The sequence below is a fragment of the Kogia breviceps genome, chromosome X (genome assembly GCF_026419965.1).
Source record: "Kogia breviceps isolate mKogBre1 chromosome X, mKogBre1 haplotype 1, whole genome shotgun sequence".
NCBI lineage: Eukaryota > Metazoa > Chordata > Mammalia > Artiodactyla > Physeteridae > Kogia > Kogia breviceps.
Window position 1 is genome coordinate 34,912,534 of NC_081330.1, and position 23,883 is coordinate 34,936,416.

Consider the following 23,883-nt stretch of genomic DNA (forward strand, 5'->3'; position numbering starts at 1 on the left):
TCCTTTGCCTTTCTCCGAATAAAGATGGTGGTGGTAGACTCCAAAATGGAGCTTTTCTCTTCGCAGAAGTAACCAGACCACATAAGAATCAAACCTCTGATTCTGCAGTAGCAAACTGAGTTACCCGACACAAACGATGTCCATTCATTTTCTACTTGACAGTCTAATAAAGTTTGTGACTTCACCAGGCTGGTGCTGTGTCTACCTTGTGTTCCATTCACTACCCACCATGCTGCAGTTGCTCAATAAATCATTACTGATAATGAAACCAAATCTAATTAAAAAATTATAGCTGTTCTGGAAATGTGCTTATTTACTTTGTTAAAGTAATTATAAAGTAAGTGTTTCCTAGATAGATCATTTAACCATGGCATGTGATAAAAATACTGTTTTCTTCCCAAATCTTGCTTTAAAAACAAAGCTACATTTTTTAACAGCAGAAAGCTATACTAAAGAATTTTAAAGACCCCTGGCGTTAGAAATAGTGATATCGAAGGATTTGAAAAAACTGCTGAGACATCTTAAGAGAAACAGGAAATGACTCAGAGTAATTTTGAAAATTATAACTTGAAGCTTCTAGGTCACTTGTCCCATGAAAGACCCTATTCTGGCCACTTTTAGTGGAGATAAGAAGTGACATTTGGCTTTTTCCCTTTCCTGGGGATGAAGTACTTGAGTTTTCTTTCGACTTACCCTGAGTGGATTTTCATTAAGGTAAGGGGGTTCACCTTCTACCATTTCAATCGCCATAATCCCCAGAGACCAGATATCAACTTTTGGACCATAAGCTTTTCGAGTCACCACCTCAGGTGCCATCCAATAGGGAGTTCCCACCATAGTGCTTCGTTTACTTTGCTCAGGGGTGATCTGGGCACAGAACCCAAAATCAGCTGCAGAGAAGAAAAGTCAGTTAAAATCAGCTCAAATTACTTTTCTTTTACAAGAGGTCACTTTCAGATATGGCCATACTTTCCTTTAGTTAGATTCTGAGCTTCTACAACTGCCTGGCTCATATCCTTTTGTTACCTGACCTCTCAGCTGGTCCAGATTTTAAAAGGGTCTGAAATAACCGACTGATGTGATGCCATTTTTACTAGACCTCAATCTGGTTCCCTCCCCACACTGTTCCCTCTAACTTACAGAATCTTTTAGTTTTCTAATTAGGTATTTGTCATCCAGCAGATGGAAGCCATTAGAAATTCTGAACTATCGGACCCCCTAAATCTGGTCACGATCTACAGGAACACAACATTAGAAAACTTCTTTACCTCAAACTGGGCTCTAAATGCCTTCAAACCCATCACTTTCAATAGCCCGTTTCTTCTCAAGATAGACAGTAAAAGAGTAGAAATCCCCTGACACTCTCTCAAATGCCATCTGAACCGTAATACCTACTCAATTTAACAGAGCCATCCATCCCAAGGAGAATATTGTCACTCTTTATGTCTCTGTGGATCACTTGGTTTGAGTGCAAGAAATCCAAAGCTTGGAGGCACTATTGAATCAGGAAAAAAAAGTTCTAATTATATCACAAAAATTTGTTTAGATGTGCTTCATTTCTAGAAAAGTTTTGGGCAAGGGTATAATTTTATGTTGTTGGGTGAAATAAATTACTAAAGGTTTTCAATGCCATTTTGAAATCATGTTACCATTTAAATCAGTGATACAACTTAGCGTTATACATGTGAAAGCTCCCGAATTAGACTTGGACACGAAGAGTGATGGTGTGATAAGTAGCACTAAATCGTTAATATAGCCAAATGAACCAATTACCATAATCATACTTTGACTTACTTATCTGGAGGATATGGATTCAGCTTGGTCTTTTACAGATACAGTAAGCATCTGCATCTGTGGTATGATTTCATGTAGTAGGTCTGGAGTGGAACCCTGGAAGCTGCATTTAAAACAAGTGCCCCAAGCTATTTCTGATGGACCAACCGCCAGGTTTGGGAACCACTTCTGGGCTCTGAAGTAACTATAGGTACTTGTTTGGAAATGGCTTTGCATTGTAATACTAAAAGACGGAAACCACAGGCTAAAGTTTGAAGAATCCCCTGAATATTTTAAGTTTGATTAATTGCATGAATAGAAAATATATGTGTTTGGTGGATATGTGTGCATACTGGGAAGGAGGAAATTTAAGCGAACAATTTAAAATAAAAAAAACAACGAAAGACTAGCTGGAAGTATTTGGTTTTGTTTGACTATCATTGATTTTCAAGTTTCAGTGGGTCAGAGTTCCTCCTTCTGCCTATAGAAAACCTCAACGAATGGGGTAGAGGGTAACACCCAAGATGAGACTCCAATGAGGAGTGTTTGGGTTTTTTTTTAATATTGAAAAAATTAATATAATAAAATATCCTTCATTTGGCTTGAAACTAGGGATATGTCACTGTTATTGGAAAAGAGGCAGATGCTCAGACTCACTGGAGGGCTCCAAGGGAGGGGAAGATTGTACTATGAAAGCAACTACTTTCTGGACTGAGGGAGGACCTTGTTTAAACTGCCTTCTAGAAAATGACTGGATTATAATGTGGTCTATATTATACATGGATTACATTGCATATGCAAGGCAAAATCACTGTCATGTAAAAATTCCCCCCAGTCAGAAAGAAGTTCCATGCCAACATTACTGTTTTCCATATTCATCAAGACTCCAGCATGCAGGCTTAGATATGGCACCTCGTGAATGGCACAAGAGAACTCAAAAAGATCCAAAGCAAAGCAACTAAAATAAACAAAGGGGCTGGGGAGGGAGGGTTAGGATTTAAATTGGAGTTAGGATCTTCAATTATCTTTTTAGTACAAAAGATGTACTATTGCTAACATTCTGAATAATCAAAGATAAAAAATCTGTCGATCTTGGTGCTCTCATCAACCAGAGAAATGCTCTATTTTCTTACCTCTCTGCAGACGGCTGCTATCTGTCCTTCATCCATACAGGTCTCTGTGACCACATCAGTCAAAGAGCCACCAGCCAAGTATTCCATGACTACCCATAGTTCATCACCCACTAAGTAGCTACAACAAGAGAAGAAAAATACGTTGACTCAGGCCTAAGGAAGTGGAGACCCTTCTATATTTCCATTAAGAAGGCAATGTGCAGTTAGTCTCTGCATTCGGTCATATTACATAACAAGAGGAAAATATCAATAATGTGTATGAGACACTTCCTTAACATTAGAAGAGAATATGCATGGAAATCAAAGGATCATCAGATAAAAGTACACCATGGAAGGAAGGAAAAGAGCAAGGAGGCCTCTGGTGACTGACTACTGTCAATCCTTCTTCCATCGTAAAAAGCTAGTTTCAATGAACGGGATCAGTGAATAGCCCTTTTGGATAACTCAAGCCACAGTGTTGACTTCTTGGACTGAACTGACCCATGGCATACAGTTTTACAGGATAATTTATTCAGATCTCAGCATTATTTTTGATTCTACTCAATTAATTACTGAAATCTTCTCAGGTAGTGGCTGAATCAAAGAGAATCAAAGAGACTCATGTTGGCAATGGATTTACTGGGCTGAGGTCTCAGTTCTGATCGAAGTCAGTTATGACATGCCCATTATCTTTAAGTAGTTATTGAGGGACGCAGCCCAAGTGATCAAATATGGAGAGGCAGGTCACCAGAGCAATGTAGGCAAATTCAAACCCCTGGGATCATCTGAAGGCACTTTAGCAGTATGATCAGGTCTCTCTCTTCCCCTGCTCAGCAAGACAGAGAAATTACAGTGAATGGAATGACGCCAACAATTCTACCCTGCCCCCAGCTTGACATCAGTATGAAGCAAGCCTTTCTATCCAGTGGTGCTCAAACTGCAGTGCCCATAAGACTCACCTGGGAAGTTTGTTCAAAAGGAAATTTCTCATTAAAATTCTCATTTCATAAAAATGAAATAACGCATTAGTTATGGAGAGCAGCCTAGAAATCTGCATCTTTTAGAAATGCAGTTTTTACAAAATTACAAAAGTAGAGTGAAGTCACTCTGCTGCAGATGGTCTCTAAATGGCACTTTATGAAACCCTGATTTCGACTATTAAACCTGACCCTCCTTCGTTTTGCCCCCCCTTTTGCCTCCTTCTGTACCACTGGTCTACTTGGCACAAAACACAGAAAGCAAGATCTTAAACTCACTGAGGTTGTAGACCTGGTCTTGTTTCCTTTGTATTCCCCCAGAGTACACAGCACAGTGGTGCTAAACAAACACTTATTGAAACTGAATGAGACAGATGTTAAACCACAACTGAAGAATTAGTGCTGTCTTTAAATGCCTATTAATAACCCACTGCTAATACCACTGATGAAAGAGACATTAATTACCCGGTCTAGGAAAAAGGTTTGAGATTAAAGTCTCAATTCCCTAGACCTCACTGCCAGTTCATCACAAAACGCCCATTAAAGCAGGGCCATTGTAGTCTGCCTCATTTACTTAGATAACCAGAGACTGCACTGACTCCAAACAAACACCTGATGAAACGTTTAAAACACCACAGCTCTCTCCTATAGGCAATAGTCTATTTCCTGGCAATATAGGGTCACAATCCTAAAAAGGAAATTACACAAACTGCTCATGTTTAGAAGCAAGACCATAAAATGTGTCTTCAAATGTTTAATGGGTGGACAAAGATAACTGGGTGCAAGTTTAGCAATAGATATGATACTCAATATTTTGTAGCATTTGAGAACTATTTGTAGAATGGATGCTAAATGAATAGATCCTCAATAAAAATAATTGGCCAAGAAAACGATATCCCATAAAGAAAACAAGTACATGAGAGAAAACACTTACCTATCTAAATAATTAACAATATTGGGGTTCTTATTTTCCCTCATGACCAGAATTTCATTAATAATTAATTCCTTTTTGGGTTGCTGTTGAAGGTTCATCTGCTTTATGGCCACCTGAATAATGATTAAAATGCAAGAATGAATTACATCTGACTAAACACAAACAACCATATTTTTTGGCAGCAGTGTCAGGCATACAAATTCTTTGTTTTACTAAGCTCTTCCTCGATGCCACAAACCCATGCTCCTTTTCTTTGGTCAATCATGAATTCATCATTCACTTCAGATACTTTGGACATCAGTGAAGTAAACATATGTCAACTCAGTGCTACCCATTTTTTCAGGCACAGATGCCATCAAAGAGGAATTCTGATCAATATGAATAAAGGAAAGTAGAAGTCAGAATTGAATGTTAACACTTACCTCTTGTCCTGTGGCAATGTCTAGCGCTGTATAAACAGTACCTGATGCCCTGTGAAGGTGAAAATGATCCAATGAATAAGCAATCAAAGTGTTATCAATATATTTTATTTGGAATTACATGTAATCATTTTCAGGAGAGGGAAATCAGAAAACTCAAGATTAAGGATGAAGTACAAAAGGAACAACCATTTTGTATAGTAATTGCTCCCCAAACTATCATGATGTATCTCTTTTGGGGGGCCAGGAGCTCCAATCAGATTTTCTGTGTGCCACGGAACTAGGCAGTCATAAATTGAGCCAAATGGCCTTGTTCCTTTCAGGAAACTCCTGGAATATTTTGAACACTCCTTGGATGTTGCACAACCAACACTGCAGTCCTTGATTAAATACCTTAGGAAAGATTATATCATCTTTTGCTTAGGCAACTGTAAATCTTTGTTTTTAACATATGGACAGAGTGGCTTTTTTCTTATATTTCTAATTCTTAAGAATATCTTCATCTAACAAATTAATGACTCCCAGTACAGGTACTTACTGCACTTATGTGCACTGTAGCTATACAAAGCAATAACAATGTGGCTTTATTGTTGAGCCATTTTTTTCTTTTTGTTAAATTTTGCAACAGCTTCTATGCTTAGGTTTCACTCCAGCCCACTACGGTCTAAAAATCTATCATTCCTTAAGTCTTATTAGGTACTCATGCTTCTATTCTAACTTCAATTATGGGGGTTCCCTTGCTTTGAAAATAGAAATTGTCTAGTAAAGCTGAATTCACAGTAACTTTCTGTGAGACACACATGCATTCGGAACCACCTCCCTACCCCATCCCTGTGAAAAAGGAAAAGCCTAGTCAATTGCATTGAAACATTTGTGGCGAATAAAGGAATTAGGATAGAGATCAGTTCTATGATTCAGCAGGCATTGTAATGCTGCTACGTTAAGATCTAAACTTTCTGGTAATTGCTGTTTCTCCTTTGCTTTCTATTTATCTCCCTTGCTGTTTCGCTTTCTGAGTCCAGGAAGTCTCTCCTTATGTCACCCATTTCCTTGTTAGTCTTCTCCCTTCTCCCTGGATCAGCCAAACTACTTCTCACAGGCCTAGGAAGTTTACATTACCTGCTCCTAGGGAATAAAATGGGTGGCGTAGTATAAGGAATATTTGACTGCCAACAGAGATCTGAGTTCTAATGTTTGCCCTAATATCAACAAGCTATATGATCTTGAGGTAGTCACTTCCCCTTTCTGGGTTTCAGTCCCCTCACTTGTAATATAGTGATCACAGTAACAGTAAACGTGTATTGAGCATGTTGTGCGTGCCAGGTACTACACTAAGAACTTAATCTTATGCAATCCTTACCATGTTTCTGTAACACAAGTGCTTTTACCCCCATGTTACACATGAGGAGCCTGAGGCTCAAAGAGGTTAAGTAATCTGCCCAAGATTATATAGTTCAAAATCCAAGTGCATCTGACTCTCTGACCTATAAAATACAGGAAAGGGGCTACTTCATTTGTAAGGTTCTTTTATTCCACGGTCTAGAATCTAAGAACTCTACTGCCTTCCTCACTCGGTGTGGGTATTTAAATATCTATTGGAATGAGAGTGAAAAATCACACTTAATTAACAGATGCTACCTAAATTTGGTAATTTCAGACATTCCTTAGGATTGAGGCTTATATTAAACAAATCAGTCTCAATTTTATGTTTGTGATTCTGGGTTCAGAGCACATATTTGGTGCTCGAGAAGTATTTGTTCAATGAACAAACTAATAAAAGTCTTTTCAAGCAAACATGTAATTGAAATAAAACCATTCCTTTCTGTGAAGGAAACATATCTTCTACTTAAATCTACAGATAAGCTATCAGACATTCCTGATTTCAGGGGCCAGTTTGTGATTTTTCCTTCTGAATTCAGAATTGCCTGGGTTCAAAGGAATAGATTACCTCAACCTGGTGTGTATTTCAGCTGCATAAGCCCTGAGCAACTACTTAAATCTATTTGCAGAATGATTCAAAAACGCCTTTACTTGGTATATTCCTATATCTGTAGCCAACTTGCACAATTCCTTCAGAGGCCAGAAAAAGTGATGGCATCTGCAAAATGAGCACCTATCTCACTGGGCTACAGAGAATCGAATGGCACAGTCTACAGAAGCATTTAGCCTTGTGCCCAGATCAGAGCTGATACTTAATTGTGCCCAGATCAGAGCTGATACTTAATAGGGTAACTGCTATTTAAAAAAAATTTTAATTTTATGTTGCAGTACAGTTGACTTAAAATGTTCTGTGAGTTTCAGGCGTACAGCAAAGTGATTCAGTTATACATATACACGTATCTATTCTTCTTCAGATTCTTTTCCCATATAGGTTATTATAGAATATTGAGTAGAGTTCCCTGTGCTCTACAGTAGGTCCTTGTTGATTATCTATTTTATATTCAGTAGTGTGTATATGTCAATCCCAAACTCCTAAAGGTGGGGGGAGATGGCAACTGCTATTATTACCATTTGTTGCTGCCACTGCTGTTATTGGTTTCACAGTAAAGGATGACTGATTTACTGAGTCGTTAGTTGGCCCTTCCCATTCTTCCAGCCAAAACATCCTTGCTAGTGTCTTCCCCTATTTTCAAAAAGGACAAAGGCCTAAAGCTGACCTATTTGAACACTTTTTGGAGCTCCTCTGTCCTCCCCCCCCTTGGGAAAGTGTTTTTGCCTTTTTCTTTAAGTATGGAAAGTCTTTATCAAATGAAGCCACACGCAGAAACCCTCAATATAAAATGGGAACTGCTCAAGATAAAGCTAGGGAAGGAGGCTCCAAATTCCTGCCCAAGTGGCCTTCCCCTTATTCAACACCTCTGTCCCCCATCCCCAAGTCCATTTCCACTGGCCTAGGAGCTAAAATTGCAATCGACTTAGAGTACAAGGGGGATTCGTCTTTAGCATCTCCAAAGCTTTACCTTTCAAATCCTTGGCTTTTTTACTCCCCACCTCAGCATTTCATTGTCTTAAAATTGTTAGAGTACTAACCCCGGATTCCCAATAGCCAGGGTTTTATGGCATTCTGTGGTATAGAATTGCCACAAATCTCCACTCCACAGGAGTTTAAAGACCCTGAAACTCTAGAACATAGGTTATTAACTCAAAAATGAGCTTTTCTCCTCACTTCCCCTTCCTCCACCTTATTGCATATATGCCCTTGTTGGGTGGGAACCATTTCCCCCTTCCCCCCAACTCTTGTTCCCAGCCTTATAATGGTGAAATCCTCCCCTAGCCCACATTGCACCGCCTATCCCCACACCAAACATGTTGTTAGGCATTTGGAATTCACTGCTCTGACCAATAAGTTATTGATTGGCCCAACTTCCAGCCTATGTAGAATCCTCAACACAAATGCACACTCAGGTACGAATCCACAGGGTAGAACTTAGTGTCAGTACTCCTAGCACTTCTCTGCACCCCAGTTCTGATGCCTGTCCATATTTCAGCAATTTAAGATTCAACTGGTATAAATGTGAATCTCTCTCATTCTCTTATTCACCTACTAAAGCACTCTTTTTGGCCACTGAGGGGTTAAGGAAGTAGGCTTCATCCCCATCTACTCAAACCTCCCTGGGTTCAAATCCTCCACCCAATTCCTAGTTGTGTGATCCTGGGTAAATAATTTAACCTCTCTGTGGCTCAGGATTAAAGGAGGATTAAATGTGTACAGTGTTGAAAACCAGTTCTGGCATATAGTAATTGCCTAACAAATAATAACAATAATAATACTTATCATTATTATTAGGTTAATTGCTACCTAATATATTCATTAAGTTCCCAAATTGCAATCTGTGGATCACTAGAAATCTTTTTAAGTATCTGGGAGTTTCCAAGATATCTTGGTGTTTCAAATTCATAACAGAAATTTGATATTTACCTAAGATGAAGCTAATTAAAATATCACATATATTTCCTTTTAGCTAGAATTCTATCAACTTGTGATTACAATACATATCTCACGCTGGTCAAATTCTCTAAGTAGCAGTTATATATATTTTTTTGTTTTTTGCTTAATAAAGTATGGGAAATAAACTATAATAAAATATAGTTTAATAGTTACTATTATTCACAATGCGGAGTTCACAAAGACAAATAATTGAAGGAATCCTTGGTGGTGAAGTTGGGAAGTACTCTCCTTATAATAGGTGATGCACAGTAGTGTGTATTCCCAAAGAAACAGTCTCTGAGCCAACAAGATGCCACAGTAATTCCCAAAAGACAAGTTTTGCTACAGCTGGGGTATGTTGAAGTATCTCAATGGGTATCTTTATAAAATCTGTCAGTCACTTTAATAGAAAAAAGTCAGTATCATGTAGCACTTTAGGTGATAAGGATGGCAGAAATCAAACTCACAAAGATGGCAGTTAAAACTAATTCTCTGGTGTATTGGGGATGGTGTGCTAAAATGGTCAAGATTGTCAATTTGATTTTTATGCCATTTAATTACATTGATCCCTTTTATCCTTCACTGCAGGCTGCTCATTGTGGTGGCTTCTCTCGTTGTGGAACACGGGCTCTAGGCCCTCGGGCTTCAGTAGTTGTGGCACGTGGGCTCAGTAGTTGTGGAGCACGGGCCTAGTTGCTCTGCGGCATGTGGGATCTTCCTGGACCAGGGCTCGAACCCATGTCCCCTGCATTGGCAGGTGGATGCTTAACCACTGTGCCACCAGGGAAGTCTTTCATTATAGTTATACTGAAGCCAGATTACTATAGGGAGAACATTTGTTTATGATGGGGATTTTGTTTATTCCAAACCTCAGTCCTTCAGATGGTATAAAGAAATCATGCCTTATCAGGACTCAAGGGAATATAGAGATCATCCAGTTTAATCTCCTCACTACAGATGAAAAATCTGAAACACAGAGAGTTGGGGGGTATGCCAAAGAGAACACAGCTAGTAAGTAACAAAAATCTCCTAACTTTGAGCAAGAGATCTTTTGGTGAACCTATGAATTCAAGTATTCAATTCAATTCAATCATAGTTCAGTGAATTATGATTCAAGAATATTAAACCAACAGATTGCTCAACCGTTGGGCCTCATCAGCAATTACAGTGTGATGTATACTGCTGGGTTCTTGGCATCACATTAGATGCTTTATCAACAGTTTCTCCCTGACCTGGCCAAGCACTTCGTATTCAAATGGAAACACTGGCATCTAGCCTAAAGGGTCCAGAAAGAAACAAACAATTCGCTATTTCTCCCTCTTCCTCCCGAGACAAGTCAGTTTAATTATCAGTGATCTTCATCAGGTTTTGATGTTTCCTGCTCAGAGCCAATGTCAAGCCATGATCATGAGTAGTTGCCAAAGCAGCAACATGGTAGGACTTATAATTTAGATAAATCACTCTGATGTCAGCATAGAAATATTGATAGATTAGAGGAGGGAAAGAAGGGCAGGCCAGTGGGGCTAGGAAGAAGCTCATGGTCTGGGAGAAAAAGGAAAGGGCAAAGGGGACTAGAGGGTTCAATGTGGGGGCCGAAGACAGCCTCATGGGAATAAGAGTGAGAGAGCCAGAAGGAGAGGGCATTATTCAAGTTTAAGGTTTCATAAGTATAAATATGGTGCTAATGAGATCACAGTCAGGGATTTAATCCACATTTAGGTTGGTTATTTTTTACATCTACTTTGACTTCTACTGCTGCTGCTGCTAGAAAAGGTTGTATCATTTATTGAGCCTTACTTTCTGCCTTCTCTCTGTAAATGCCATGAGCTCACTTAATGCTCACCCTATACAACCCTATGAGGTCAATTCTATTATCTTCCTTTTACAGATGAGGAAATTGGAACTGGGAAATGGTAAGTAGCTTGCCCAAGGTTACACAGAGTCAGCAGCTGAGCTCAAAAATCCATTGGTTTAATGTAAAATAGATAGCTAGTGGGAAGCAGCCTCAGAGCACAGGGAGATCAGCTTGGTGCTCTGAGACCGCCTAGAGGGTGGGAGGGTGGGAGGGAGATGCAAGAGGGAGGGGATACGGGGATATATGTATACATATAGCTGATTCACTTTGTTATAAAGCAGAAACTAACACACCAGTGTAAAGCAATTATACTCCAATAAAGATGTTAAAAAAATACTAGTACAAACAATTAGAAAATTCAGGAGAACTTTTAAGCAATAAAATTAATAAATTAAAACAAAAACTCAATATACTGCAAAAAAAAAGGCATTGGTTTGACTCCACAGCCCATGCTCTTTTTTTTTCCTCTGCAGCTTTCTGTTTTTAAAAAATTTTAATTTTAAAAAATTTATTTTATTTTTCTAACATCTTTATTGGAGTATAATTGCTTTACAATGGTGCGCTAGTTTCTGCTTTAAAACAAAGTGAATCAATTATACATATACATATGTTCCCATATCTCTTCCCTCTTGCGTCTCCCTCCCTGCCACCCTCCCTATCCCACCCCTCTAGGTGGTCACAAAGCACCGAGCTGATCTCCCTGTGCCATGCGGCTGCTTCCCACTAGCTATCCACCCTACGTTTGGTAGTATATATATGTCCATGCCAATCTCTCACTTTGTCCCAGCTTACCCTTCCCCCTCCCCATATCCTCAAGGCCATGCTCTAGTAGGTCTGTGTCTTTATTCCTGTCCTACCCCTAGGTTCTTCATGACCTTTTTTTTCCCCTTAGATTCCATATAAATGTGTTAGCATATGGTATTTGTTTTTCTCTTTCTGACTTACTTCACTCTGTATGACAGACTCTAGGTCCATCCACCTCACGACAATTAACTAAATTTTGTTTCTTTTTATGGCTGAGTAATATTCCATTGCATATATGTGCCACATCTTCTTTATCCATTCATCTGTCGATGGACACTTAGGTTGTTTCCATGTCCTGGCTATTGTAAATAGAGTTGCAATGAACATATTGGCACATGACTCTTTCTGAATTATGGTTTGCTCAGGGTGTATGCCCAGTAGTGGGATTGCTGGGTCGTATGGTAGGTCTATTTGTAGTTTTTTAAGGAACCCCCATACTGTTCTCCATAGTGGCTGTATCATTTTACATTCCCACCAACAGTGCAAGAGTGTTCCTTTTTCTCCACACCCCCTCCAGCATTTATTGTTTGTAGATTTATTGATGATGGCCATTCTAACTGGTGTGAGATGATATTTCATTGTAGTTTTGATTTGCATTTCTCTAATGATTAATGATGTTGAGCATTCTTTCATGTGTTTGTTGGCAATCTGTATATCTTCTTTGGAGAAATGTCTATTTAGGTCTTCTGCCCATTTATGGATTGGGTTGTTTGTTTTTTTGATATTGAGCTGCATGAGCTGCTTGTAAATTTTGGAGATTAATCCTTTGTCAGTTGCTTCATTTGCAAATATTTTCTCCCATTCTGAGGGTTGTCTTTTGGTCTTGTTTATGGTTTCCTTTGTTGTGCAAAACCTTTTAAGTTTCATTAGGTCCCATTTGGCAATTTTTGTTTTTATTTCCACTTCTCTAGGAGGTGGGTCAAAAAGGATCTTGCTGTGATTTACATCATAGAGTGTTCTGCCTATGTTTTCCTCTAAGAGTTTGATAGTTTCTGGCCTTACATTTAGGTCTTTAATCCATTTTGAGTTCACTTTTGTGTATGGGGTTAGGGAGTGTTCTAATATCATACTGTTACATGTAGCTGTCCAGTTTTCCCAGCACCACTTATTGAAGAGGCTGTCTTTTCTCCACTGTATATTCTTTTTTTTTTTTTGCCATGCCCTGTGTCTTGCAGGATCTTAGTTCCCCAACCAGGGATCGAACCCAGGCCCAAGACAGTGAAAGTGCCGAGTCCTAACCACTGGATTGCCAGGGAATTCCCTACATTTCTTTGTTTTACATCATTTTTTCTCCCTCTGTTCCATTTAACATATTTTCTATTGATCTATATTCCAGTTTATTAATTCTCTGTACAGTTGTGACAATCTGCTTTCAAGAACTCTACTGAGTTCTTTTTTTAAAAAAATTATTTATTTTATTTATTTCTTTTTGGCTGCATTGGGTCTTCGTTGTTGTGTGCGGGCTTTCTCTAGCTGCGGCAAGCGGGGGCTACTCTTCCTTGAGAGGGCTTCTCATTGTGGTGGCTTCTGTTGTTGCGGAGCATGGGCTCTAGGCATGCGTGCTTCAGTAGTTGTGGCACATGGGCTCAGTAGTTATGGCTCACAGGCTCTAGAGCACAGGCTCAGTAGTTGTGGTACACGGGCTTAGTTGCTCCACAGCATGTGGGATCTTCCCGGACCAGGGCTCGAACCTGTGTCCCCTGCATTGGCAGGCGGATTCTTAACCACTGCGCCACCAGGGAAGCCCACCACTGTATGTTCTTGAGCCCATGCTCTTAACCACCATTTCATGTTCTGTTATAGATCTTTAGCATTTTTACAGCAATGCTAAGAGCTAAGTGCAAGTGTGGTACTTCCCAAAGCCCAAGTTTGTATCTACTATGCTAAGCCACCTCCCTAAAATATTTTTCTTGCCTCTAATTTTCTATTCGCATAGTCCATGTGTCCCCTTGTGAACCATTTAGTTTGTCCCTGGGCACGATAAGTCTGATTCCTTTGGCATAACCATACAAGATGGTTCTTCCGTTTTCTGAATCAATTAAGATTTGTCATGTGGCCAAGAGTGAAGTTGACCCAGAATTAGTGCTTAGGACTGGACTTTATCTTCTGCTGAGTATTTAAGATACAATTACTCCTTGTAGGCCCCTATGTAGAAACTGTCTCACTATATTAATTTGCCTGATATAAAAATATACAGATATATTTTTCAATGCTACCATACATTTACTTGTTTTGTTGAGACATGTGCCCTTTAGGGCTCTGGAATGGTGAGGAACAGCGTTAGTACTACTTGCAATAACTCTGCCAGAAAGGGAAAGATTCAGAGTGTTTTCTATAATTTGCCACTCAATTAAAAACTATCACTAAATTAAAAACAATAAAATTGCACAAAAAATCATGTTATCTAAGTCCCTTTCTAAGTGCGCAGTGCCAGGCAGTATAGTCTTTAATTACTAGGATTATAAATAGGAACAGGGAATTTTTTGTTCTTTAGCTAGGGCATGACTTTTCCCAGAGTATTCATGATCATCTAATTTTAAATAGAGCTGTAACACATTATGGGTGTGGTGCCAGGGAGCTCAGTGGGTTATAGTCCAGTGATAATGAGGCCACATTTACAGGCCTTAATCCCTAGAAAGGCCAGCTAACTCTCAACTACTCACTCCAACATTAAGTCTAAGCAGTTGTTTCCCAGTGTGTGCCACTGGTTTCAAGAGGGCCTAGACAGGAAATGGGGGCGGGTGGCTTAATACAAGCTCATTACTATGGCTGGAAAAAACAACTTGAAGTGCAAACTCTGCTAATGGTGGTTGATTGAGTGGCATCAACTTTCTTTACAAGGGACAGCACACAACCCAGGGCATTTAAGAGCATTAAGTAGAACAAAGAGCATCTTCCATTGCTCCATAAACATTGTTCTTCACAAATGCTAATGTATTTCCAATCCCCTTCATCACAAAGCCTATGATGAAGCTCAGACTACATCTACTTAGTGCCTCATAGCTGTGTTCTACCTTGTATGGCCCAAAATAGATCCAATGAGGAAGTAAATACTTTTGGGGTGGGTGGTCTCACCCAAAGAATCGCTTCTGTAAGCACTCTAGACACCACTTCTGCTCTTGTCCATAGTTACTTGAGCAAAGAAAAACAAGTCAGAGCGCTTGATTCTCAGCACTTATCCCTGAGTTCTATGCTGTACACTACTTTGTCAGATTTGCAAAACAAGCTGTTATTCATCAAGTCCTTTAAGAAACAAGTTTCAAAAATATTCATCTTCCATATGGGAACTTCATGTCAGAGTTAAGAAAAAGAGGGCTCCTCACTGAGTAGCAGAGATAAGTCTGAAAAATACCTAACATGATATATTTACTTTCTCAAGCATTAAAACTAAAATTAATTTAGAGGGATGAGGATTGGGGGGTTCCAAAAAATGTTTGTTTGTCGTTACTGATGAATTGGTCGTATCATCATTCTACATAATGATACGATTGGCAAAGACCCAGATGTTAGACAAGAATTCCTTTGGTTGGATACATGTCTTTATGCATAGGAGGAAAATGATTTCAAGTAATGCTTGCACTGTCAGTTGCTGACAAATTTAGCTGCTTGGCTGATCTAATCTACACCAAGGGATACTACATGCAACAAAAGATACTTTGGCATAACACAAACATGGGCTATATTGACGAATGGATTCTTCAGGATAGCCTTCTGTTTTGACACATAATTTCTTGTTAGAATTCCTTTCTTAAACACCTTCCCCTTTGAAGATCAGTGTGGGGACAGTTTTTATCATAGTACTAAAATCCCACCTATTTGAACACGGTTGTGTTGGTGAGAGTGTGGACAAACAGGCACCCTCAAACACTGCTGGTGGGAGTGTTAAATGGAACAACCTCTATGGTAATGAAAAATGCATATATCCTTTAATGTAACAATTCCACTTTTAGGAATTTATCCTAATGATAAATTTGCATATGTATGAAATGGCTTGTCAGGATCTTCACTGAAGCCTCGTTTATAGCAGCAAAATATTGCAAACAAACTAAATGTCTATCGATGGGGGCCTAATTAAATAAAGTATGGTACATCCAAACAACAAAACACTGTGCCTCTGTTAAAAAGAATGAGGTATGAACATGGAACCATCTCTAAGACATAGGCACATAATAGAAAAGGAGATATATAATGTTTTAACATTTGTGTTAAAAATACATGCATTGTGTGCGCGCGCGCGTGCGTGCGCGCACACACACACACACACACACACACAAAGAGAAATGTACCATGTATACCCAAATACAAGGTAAGGGGCTCTCCCCCAATTTTTTCCTCAGGAGAAAAAGGAAATTGCCTTGTATTCAAATCCTTATAAAATTGCTCATGTAATGTAGTAATTCTCCATATCCATTTATTTTTATCCATAAAGTACAGTTTAGGAGAGATACATTAGGTTGAAATAGTCTCAATCAATGCTAGTTTTGGGCTCTCATAAAGAGCATCTGTCAGAATCAGAAAGAAATGATGTAAATAAATTATTTCTAAAGGTATGGCCTCATAACTGCAGGCGTTAGATATCATAAACAAGCTTTTTAAAGGTCACTTTCAAATTAATGCACTGAAAAGGGCTCCCAGTAGCCAAAGATGGGACAGTTTGACCATCAAAAACAATAATAAATGAGATTAATTGAAACAAATTGAAAACATAAAAAACCCATGAGTTTATAAAGATATTTTTTTAAATAAAAGAGAATGCCTTCTTCTCCCACTTAAAAAAAATCAAAACACCTTTCATTGGATACTTTTGGAAGTAGCTTGGGTACCAACATCTTACACTGAAAACTGGCAATTTAAAAATTAAGCATTTATCTTGATTTCCCTGTATGAACTATATTTCAGGGTAATCAGACTCCCTAGCTGAAGAGACAAAGTTCTTTTCAACGAAAGTATTTTAACTGATAAGTGTAGAAGGAATGATAGAGTTAGAAAATTGCCATTCTGTTAACCCCTCATGAAATAATTGATTTGGGCAATAATCACCAATAGATGAAACCATTAGACGAAAGGCTGATGACAACTTTGCAGTGGAGGGGACAATCACCCACTGAATCTTCTGATCAATCTACTCATCACTAAAATATGGGACAATTAGACACTGTACCTCCTGATACAATATAATATGAAACATATAGCACCACCACCTATGAAGAAACCTTGCCAAAAATTGAACCTCAGCCTAATTAAGCTTCTAGATCTAACTGCCATTTATAGGAAATACAGGAAATATGGGAGCAAGATAAATGGCATCAAATGAAACTAATAGACAAATCCAGAAAGTGTATATTCTACAAGATGCTGATGAGTTTCTTCAGTAAGTCAGTGGCAGTGGTAAATGAGGGCAGATGCTTTAGAGTACAGAGACTTAAGAGGCACAACCAAATGTGATATGTGAATCTTTTTTGGATGCTGATTTGAACAAGTCAACTATACAAACTGCATTTTTGAGACAACTGGACAACTCTGATTATTGACTGGGTGTTAGAGGTTAAATTTTTATATATGTGCATTATAACAGCATCGTGATCATATTAAAAACATTGATAAATGTTGAATTTGGGTCATAAGAATATGGGAGGTACTATACTATTTTCTCTACTCTTGTGTAAGTCTGAACATTTGTAACAGAAACTTTAAAAAGTGATATAGTAGAAGGTTACGTTGTGAAGATTTAAATATACACCTACAGGACAGATTAGGAAAACAATCATCTTAATGTTGTATAAATGGGTAATTGTAACTAGGAATAAAATATCCAGGCACAGAATCATATGTAGGTTCAAAAATATTTTATCTCAAAGATCTTAGAGGTCCATCCACCTCACTACAGAGTGAAGTAAGTCAGAAAGAGAAAAACAAATACCGTATGCGAACACATATATATGGAATCTAAGAAAAAAAATGTCATGAAGAACCTAGGGGTAAGATGGGAATAAAGACACAGACCTACTAGGGAATGGACTTGAGGATATGGGGAGGGGGAAGGGTAAGCTGTTACAGGGTGAGAGAGTGGCATGGACATATATACACTACCAAACGTAGGGTGGATAGCTAGTGGGAAGCAGCCGCATAGTACAGGGAGATCAGTTCGGTGCTTTGTGACCACCTAGCGGGGTGGGATAGGGAGGATGGGAGGGAGGGATACACAAGAGGGAAGAGATATGGGAACATATGTATATGTATAACTGATCCACTTTGTTATAAAGCAGAAACTAACACAGCATTGTAAAGCAGTTATACTCCAATAAAGAGGTTAAAAAAAAATAGAGAGAAGTCAAATGATGTACTTAGCTAACTGCTGCGGGACTCAAAAAGGGGCTCTGGGATTACAAAACAATACAGATGCAGAGGCAGATTTTGAATTATACCGCTAGTGAAATGTGAGAGTAGAAAAATCTCTCCTAATTTATACATGATTTTATACAATGTGTGGTTTTAAATATGTAAATAAGGGTGAATTAACAAGTTAAACATCACCAGTAGACAGTAGACATTCACCATTTATTCATGTATCTGATAGTTTGTGTATTTAGGTGAGTTAAAAAACAGTGCGCCACCTAATATTTGAGCATACATGGTATGTGTGAGCGCACTTGCACACATGTGTATGTGTGTGTGTTTGTAGGTGCGTGTATATGCACGGAGATTCTATGAAAATATTACATACAAAACTAGAAACAACATCTTTCTGGAAGTTTCCTTTGTGCAGGGTAACTGTGAGGCTGAGGGAAAAGCGTTGGAGGGACACTTACTTTTCACTGTCTACTCCTCTGTACCTTCTGAATGTTATACCATGTCCAAGTATTATCTACTTAAAAGAATTAAACTCAAACAAACAAACAAAAAAACCCCACAGTATTGCTTGTGTCTCTCAATTTGTTTCATAACACAGCCCCAACTGATCTTTCTAGCATTATATCCTGTTAATTTCCCTGCCAAACTGTACCTTTGACTGTCTATAGAATTGGAATTCTTGATTTAATTCTTCTGGTCTTTTTGATACTCATTCATCCAATACTTGCTGAGTATTTACTCTATGCCAGACATCGTTGCAGGCCCTAGGGATATCAAAATGAATGAAATCTACAGTCTGAAGTGAGTGTTCATTTGGTTTTCTTCAACGGAAACTTCCCATAATCCCAACTTGCTAAATCCCACACCTTCTCAAGTCACTATTCAAACGCACCCTCCTTGAAGACTTCTTCATCACATCTCCTCCATGGTTATAAATGATCTGTCCCTCCTCTCTGTCCCCATAGCTCTTTATAATTACATTACACTACTTACTGTATTTTGCTCTATATAATAATAGTAACTGTGGGTGTGACTTTTACCCCTAAAAATAACTTATCATTTATGGCGTCCTTCACTATGTGCCATGTACTGTGCAAAGCACTTTAAATACCTTCTCTCATTCATTTCTCACAACCTTATGAGGTATGTGAATTCTGTGAATTCCAATGACAGAAAATTGGTGCTTAAAGAAACTAAATAACTTGCCCACAGCCTTCTGATTTCAGAATCTGGAGTCTGTCTTTCTCTTCAAATTTTCCAAAAATTCTCCCTTTATTCCATCATAGTTTTCAAAGTTTCAAGCAATTTTACATGTCTGGACAAGCTAAGATATAAGTGGTGTAGACATGCCCGTGCGGATCAAAGCTGTAGGACTCAGGACATACACAGAAAAGATGATTTAGGGCTGGGGTAGCCAGAGAGAGAGATTCATGGGGGAGATGACAGTGAAGAGAGTGTGTGGATAAAGTATGGGGGGAAAGGTACACGCACTTGGGAGTAGGGCAGACCTGCTTATTTCTCGATACAACTTTCCATTTCTCCCCATCAAATGTTCAGAACTTGGTTCTTAACTACTACTCTGCACTACACATAGTAGGCCCTCAACAAAAGTTCTCTGAAGGAAACACGTTATTTGTTAAACTGGATCCAAACCATTTCCTCTGAGCTGCTTCCTCAAGAATATTTGTTTTGTTATAATGTTGAAGAGAAAACAAATAGAAACCTCAAAGAGAAAAAGAGTCTGTTGTTCAGTGCATTCTCATTTAAGGAAAGACCTTAACATGAATTCAAATATATTAATGAGAAATATGTTCAGACAGCTGCCAATGTTCGTGAATTCAGCCCTCTGTTACATAGCTACTGCTTACTCAGGAATTACACAGGTTTGCCAATGATAGCTGTTGACTGAAAAGAAATATTTAATTTTGCTGTCTCACCCTACCTCATTTATTAAACAAGTTCTTTTATATAACTATCCTAAAGAGTGAAGATTCTTTAAGTCTCCACCAGATGTATTTCTGACAAACTCATATTGTCGAGTTAATGATATTTTGGGGGGTACCAGTCCCTTTTTCTTTCTTTCTGTTGTTTTTTTTAAACTTTACATACATCTGCTCAAAATATTTAGATTTGGTGGCCACGTACAGAACACTTTTCACAGCAAACCTGATGAAATAATGTCATTTTAAGCTTTCCACTCACAGCTATGGCCTCAAATGATTAGACATGCAATTCTGAATTTGATTTATGGAAGATGGAGCCCAATTCTCTGGCCCCAGGCCTGAATGCTGGGATGGCAGAAACCCATGCTGGAAAAATTTTGTTTTCCAAGTAGATGAGGGTGATTAATGGAGAGGTTCCTCTCAAATCCGGCCCCCAAGAGTAAGCTGCTGTGCTTCAGGGAGCTAAAAATGGAATACTGGGGCTGATTATTCCTAGTTCCAAATGATTATGGACGTAGGTTTGAATGCCACCATCAATAAAAAGAAAAAAAAAACCTCTATAAATTGAGAGTAGAGACTAGTTTATCTAACTTGGTCAATAATTCATGGGAAAATCCACTGAGAGCAATTTAAGTAAAAGAAAAATTAATTTAAGTGGGTTCTTTTCTGGTCTAGAAAGAAATAAATCAAATTTGCTCATTCCCTTTAAAAATTAAGAACAGAGAACAAAAATCTACTAAAAATGAAAAAAATTCATAATTCATTAATTAAATAAATGATAGAGTTACAGTAAATAAATAGATTTAAGTTACTAGCTTATATCTTAAAAAGCTACATAATTACATCTTGATTTTACATTATGACCATTTTGGTTGGGTGTGTGTGTGAAAATGGGCAGAAGGTGAAGTCAACACGGATGAAAAAGACAGACATGCAGCACACACATACCCAAAGGAGAACAAAATCAGATGTGGTGAGGCTGATCTAGTGATTATGAGAAACAGTTACTAAGACACACTGCAAAAAACAGAGACAGAGACAGAAAGAGCAAGATACACATGTATATACTCATGAAAAGACAGAGGAGAGAGGAAAGGGAGAGCTAGAAAGACAAACATTTTCATTAGTTCAACAAATATTTATTGAGGCAAAAACAGATCCAGAGAGATGGGAAGCGCTATAAATCCCTGAGCTTGGCCAAATGAACTCTGACTGTTGATCAAAACTGTACAAAATTGTTTTGGGGGGATCCACCAAGTACAACAGCACTGTGCTAGACAGTAAAGGCGACAAAAGGATAGATCAAAAAGACTCCCCACCCTCTAAGGGCTTATTTAAAAGTTGAATGGGGTCTATGAGTGAACTCTCTGCTGGTTTCATCATTCTTGAAAATGATGAACTCGCTGGGAATATAAAAGAGAACTTTCCACAGCGGCAAGAGGATTTCTCCTTTGATTTTTCATTTTAGATTATAAAGGCTTTACAAAGGTATGCAGAAATAGAGAACTTTCCCTTTGCACCTTCAGAGGTCAGGAGCATAAATAACAACCAGGAGGGGAAATCTCTTTGGTATGCCAAGTTGTTTGGCAGCCTAATCTTTGTTCTTGGAGAAATCAGCCTTGCTTCATTACTTAGTATCTGGGAGATATTTGAAACCATCTCTTACTTTTTTTCTTTTCTAAATTCAATGATATTTTTGGCTCAGTTGGGTCTAAGTGAGAATGAGCAATCAAAACAAAATTATAACATTTTCCGCTCCCCCAAAGACAACTCCGAATATAAAAACACTTTATGAATAAATAAATAGCTCCCATTTAAACCTACAACTAGGGCCGTGTTGTCCATTAGACATATAATGTGAGCCATATTTCAAATTTGGGGGAAACTATATTTTAAAAAGCTCAAAAGGTAAAATTGATTTTAATAATATATTTTATTTAACACAATGTATGTAAAATATTTCAGCATGTAACCAATATAACGTTTATTAATATGATATTTTGCATTATTTATTTCATGTAACTTTTTGAAATCAGGTGCATATTTTATACTTGTAGCATATCTCGGTTTGGACTAGCCACATTTCAAGTGCTCAATAGCCACATGGCTACCATATTGGACAGCAAAGATAGGGAATGCTACTTCTCTATGGATTGGGTATCACTTCCTATTGTTAGCTCCATCAAAGATCCAACTAGATTAAACTAAAATCTAAAAGGTAACTTTTGCCTTCCAAGTCACCTTAGTACAAAATACTGTGTTTTGTTAGCCTGCCTTGTGGTGTTAACCTTTTGGACAAAAAGAAAGTGAGCTGAGGTTTGTACATGGACTTGAGAAGGCACGGCTTCCTGACTTAAGTAAAACAGCCAGTTCACTAGAACTTCTAGTTCACTAGAAGTTAAGGAGGAAAACTCCAGGTGAAATAATGGCTACAGAAGCCAGCCCTACCCTGCACTTAGGTGAATTGAGTAGGCATGCCACCCAAGGTACCCTATTTAGCCTCTTCAAGCATTCATCACTATAGATTGTAAGTTCCTTGAGGGCCCACACTATCATTAGTGAGCTCTGTTTCTCTCGCATTTAACGCAGTGCCTGGCATATAGTTGGTGTTCAATAAGTGTGTGCTGAACAAATAAATTAATTCAAATAAATACAGTCTCTCATTTGCACTAGACACATTTCAACTGCTCCACAGCCACATGTTATTGGCTATCATATAGGACAGTGCAGGTGTAGAACATCTCTATCATCACAGAAAGTTGTAGGGGACAGCACTGTCCTAGAGCAATGGGCAGAAATACTATTTGACTTGTTAAGTTTTAGGGGCCCTCTAGAGACCACAAAACCTTTTTTTATGAGCACGTGAGAATACCAGTGATAGCAAATGACAAAGAAAGAAGCAAGAACACAAACAGGTATATATTTTGCCCTCCTAGAAAGTTTAAATGCAGCAAAATTACGGTTTCCACTGCAAGAAGACATTTGGCCATATATTTCTTCCTTAGTTTCTGCCTCCTTCTTAGGGTCTTCTCACCTTGATTCCCACCAGGCACAGTCCCCAAGAATGTCCCTCTAACCCTCTAACCAAAACGTCTTATGAATGTTTTCCCTTATTTCCCAAGATAAGTTGGCAATTTCAAAAGAAACTTTAGTAAAAAAGCTAGGGGGAAAATGAAATAAAATATAAAAAAAATCACAAAAACAGTCAAGCTTATATACAGTATATAATTTTCTGAAGCAAGAATGCCAGGAAAAGCAGTGAGGTGCTTGAAGAAATCCTACATTCCCTTATTTGAAAACAGATTCCAGTGGCTGAGGGGCTAGCACAATTTTTCAGGCACATTAGCTGTATCCCTTTCTTCCCAACCCCTTGTTTCAGTCAGGAGACCTCTGGGGTGCCTGGCATACAGTTGTTGGTACACCTAAATACCTTGTCTCATTTCCCACTTAAGGACACCCTTTTAGAATGCTTCATTTCTCTTTAAACAAAACATTTCCCTGTTTCAGCCCCTGTTGCCTACTCAGGCACTCTTGTTTAGTTTCACATTAAGGCTTGAGAAACATGTCTAGTAACAGCTGGCTTGTAGAACTGGTGACTCCCACCGTTAGCTCTGGTGAATGATCTAGCCCCCTGGTTTCCAGGTCTAGCTGATGGTCAGGATTATCTGAGGAACTGTTGCAAAGTTCAGATTCCTGGGCCCCATTCCAGACTTCTGAATCAAATCTCTGGCAGTGGAGCCTGGGAATCTTTATTCTTACAAGCATACTAAGTGAAAATGATGCACTC

The 23,883-nt window shown here is 38.5% G+C and overlaps 1 protein-coding gene across 26 annotated transcripts in view; it reads right to left on the reverse strand.

The window, feature by feature from the left end:
- Window positions 1–23,883, reverse strand: part of PAK3 (p21 (RAC1) activated kinase 3) — a 291,786-nt gene that overhangs the window by 24,635 nt on the left and 243,268 nt on the right. For all 26 annotated transcript variants that reach the window (XM_059050301.2, XM_067024190.1, XM_067024191.1 and 23 more), the window contains 5 exons: window positions 5,219–5,267; window positions 4,797–4,909; window positions 2,907–3,024; window positions 1,396–1,495; window positions 694–890 (listed from right to left, as the gene is read on the reverse strand). In XM_059050301.2, coding sequence (XP_058906284.1) covers window positions 694–890; window positions 1,396–1,495; window positions 2,907–3,024; window positions 4,797–4,909; window positions 5,219–5,267 — 577 coding nt within the window. The remainder of the gene's footprint in view (window positions 1–693; window positions 891–1,395; window positions 1,496–2,906; window positions 3,025–4,796; window positions 4,910–5,218; window positions 5,268–23,883) is intronic.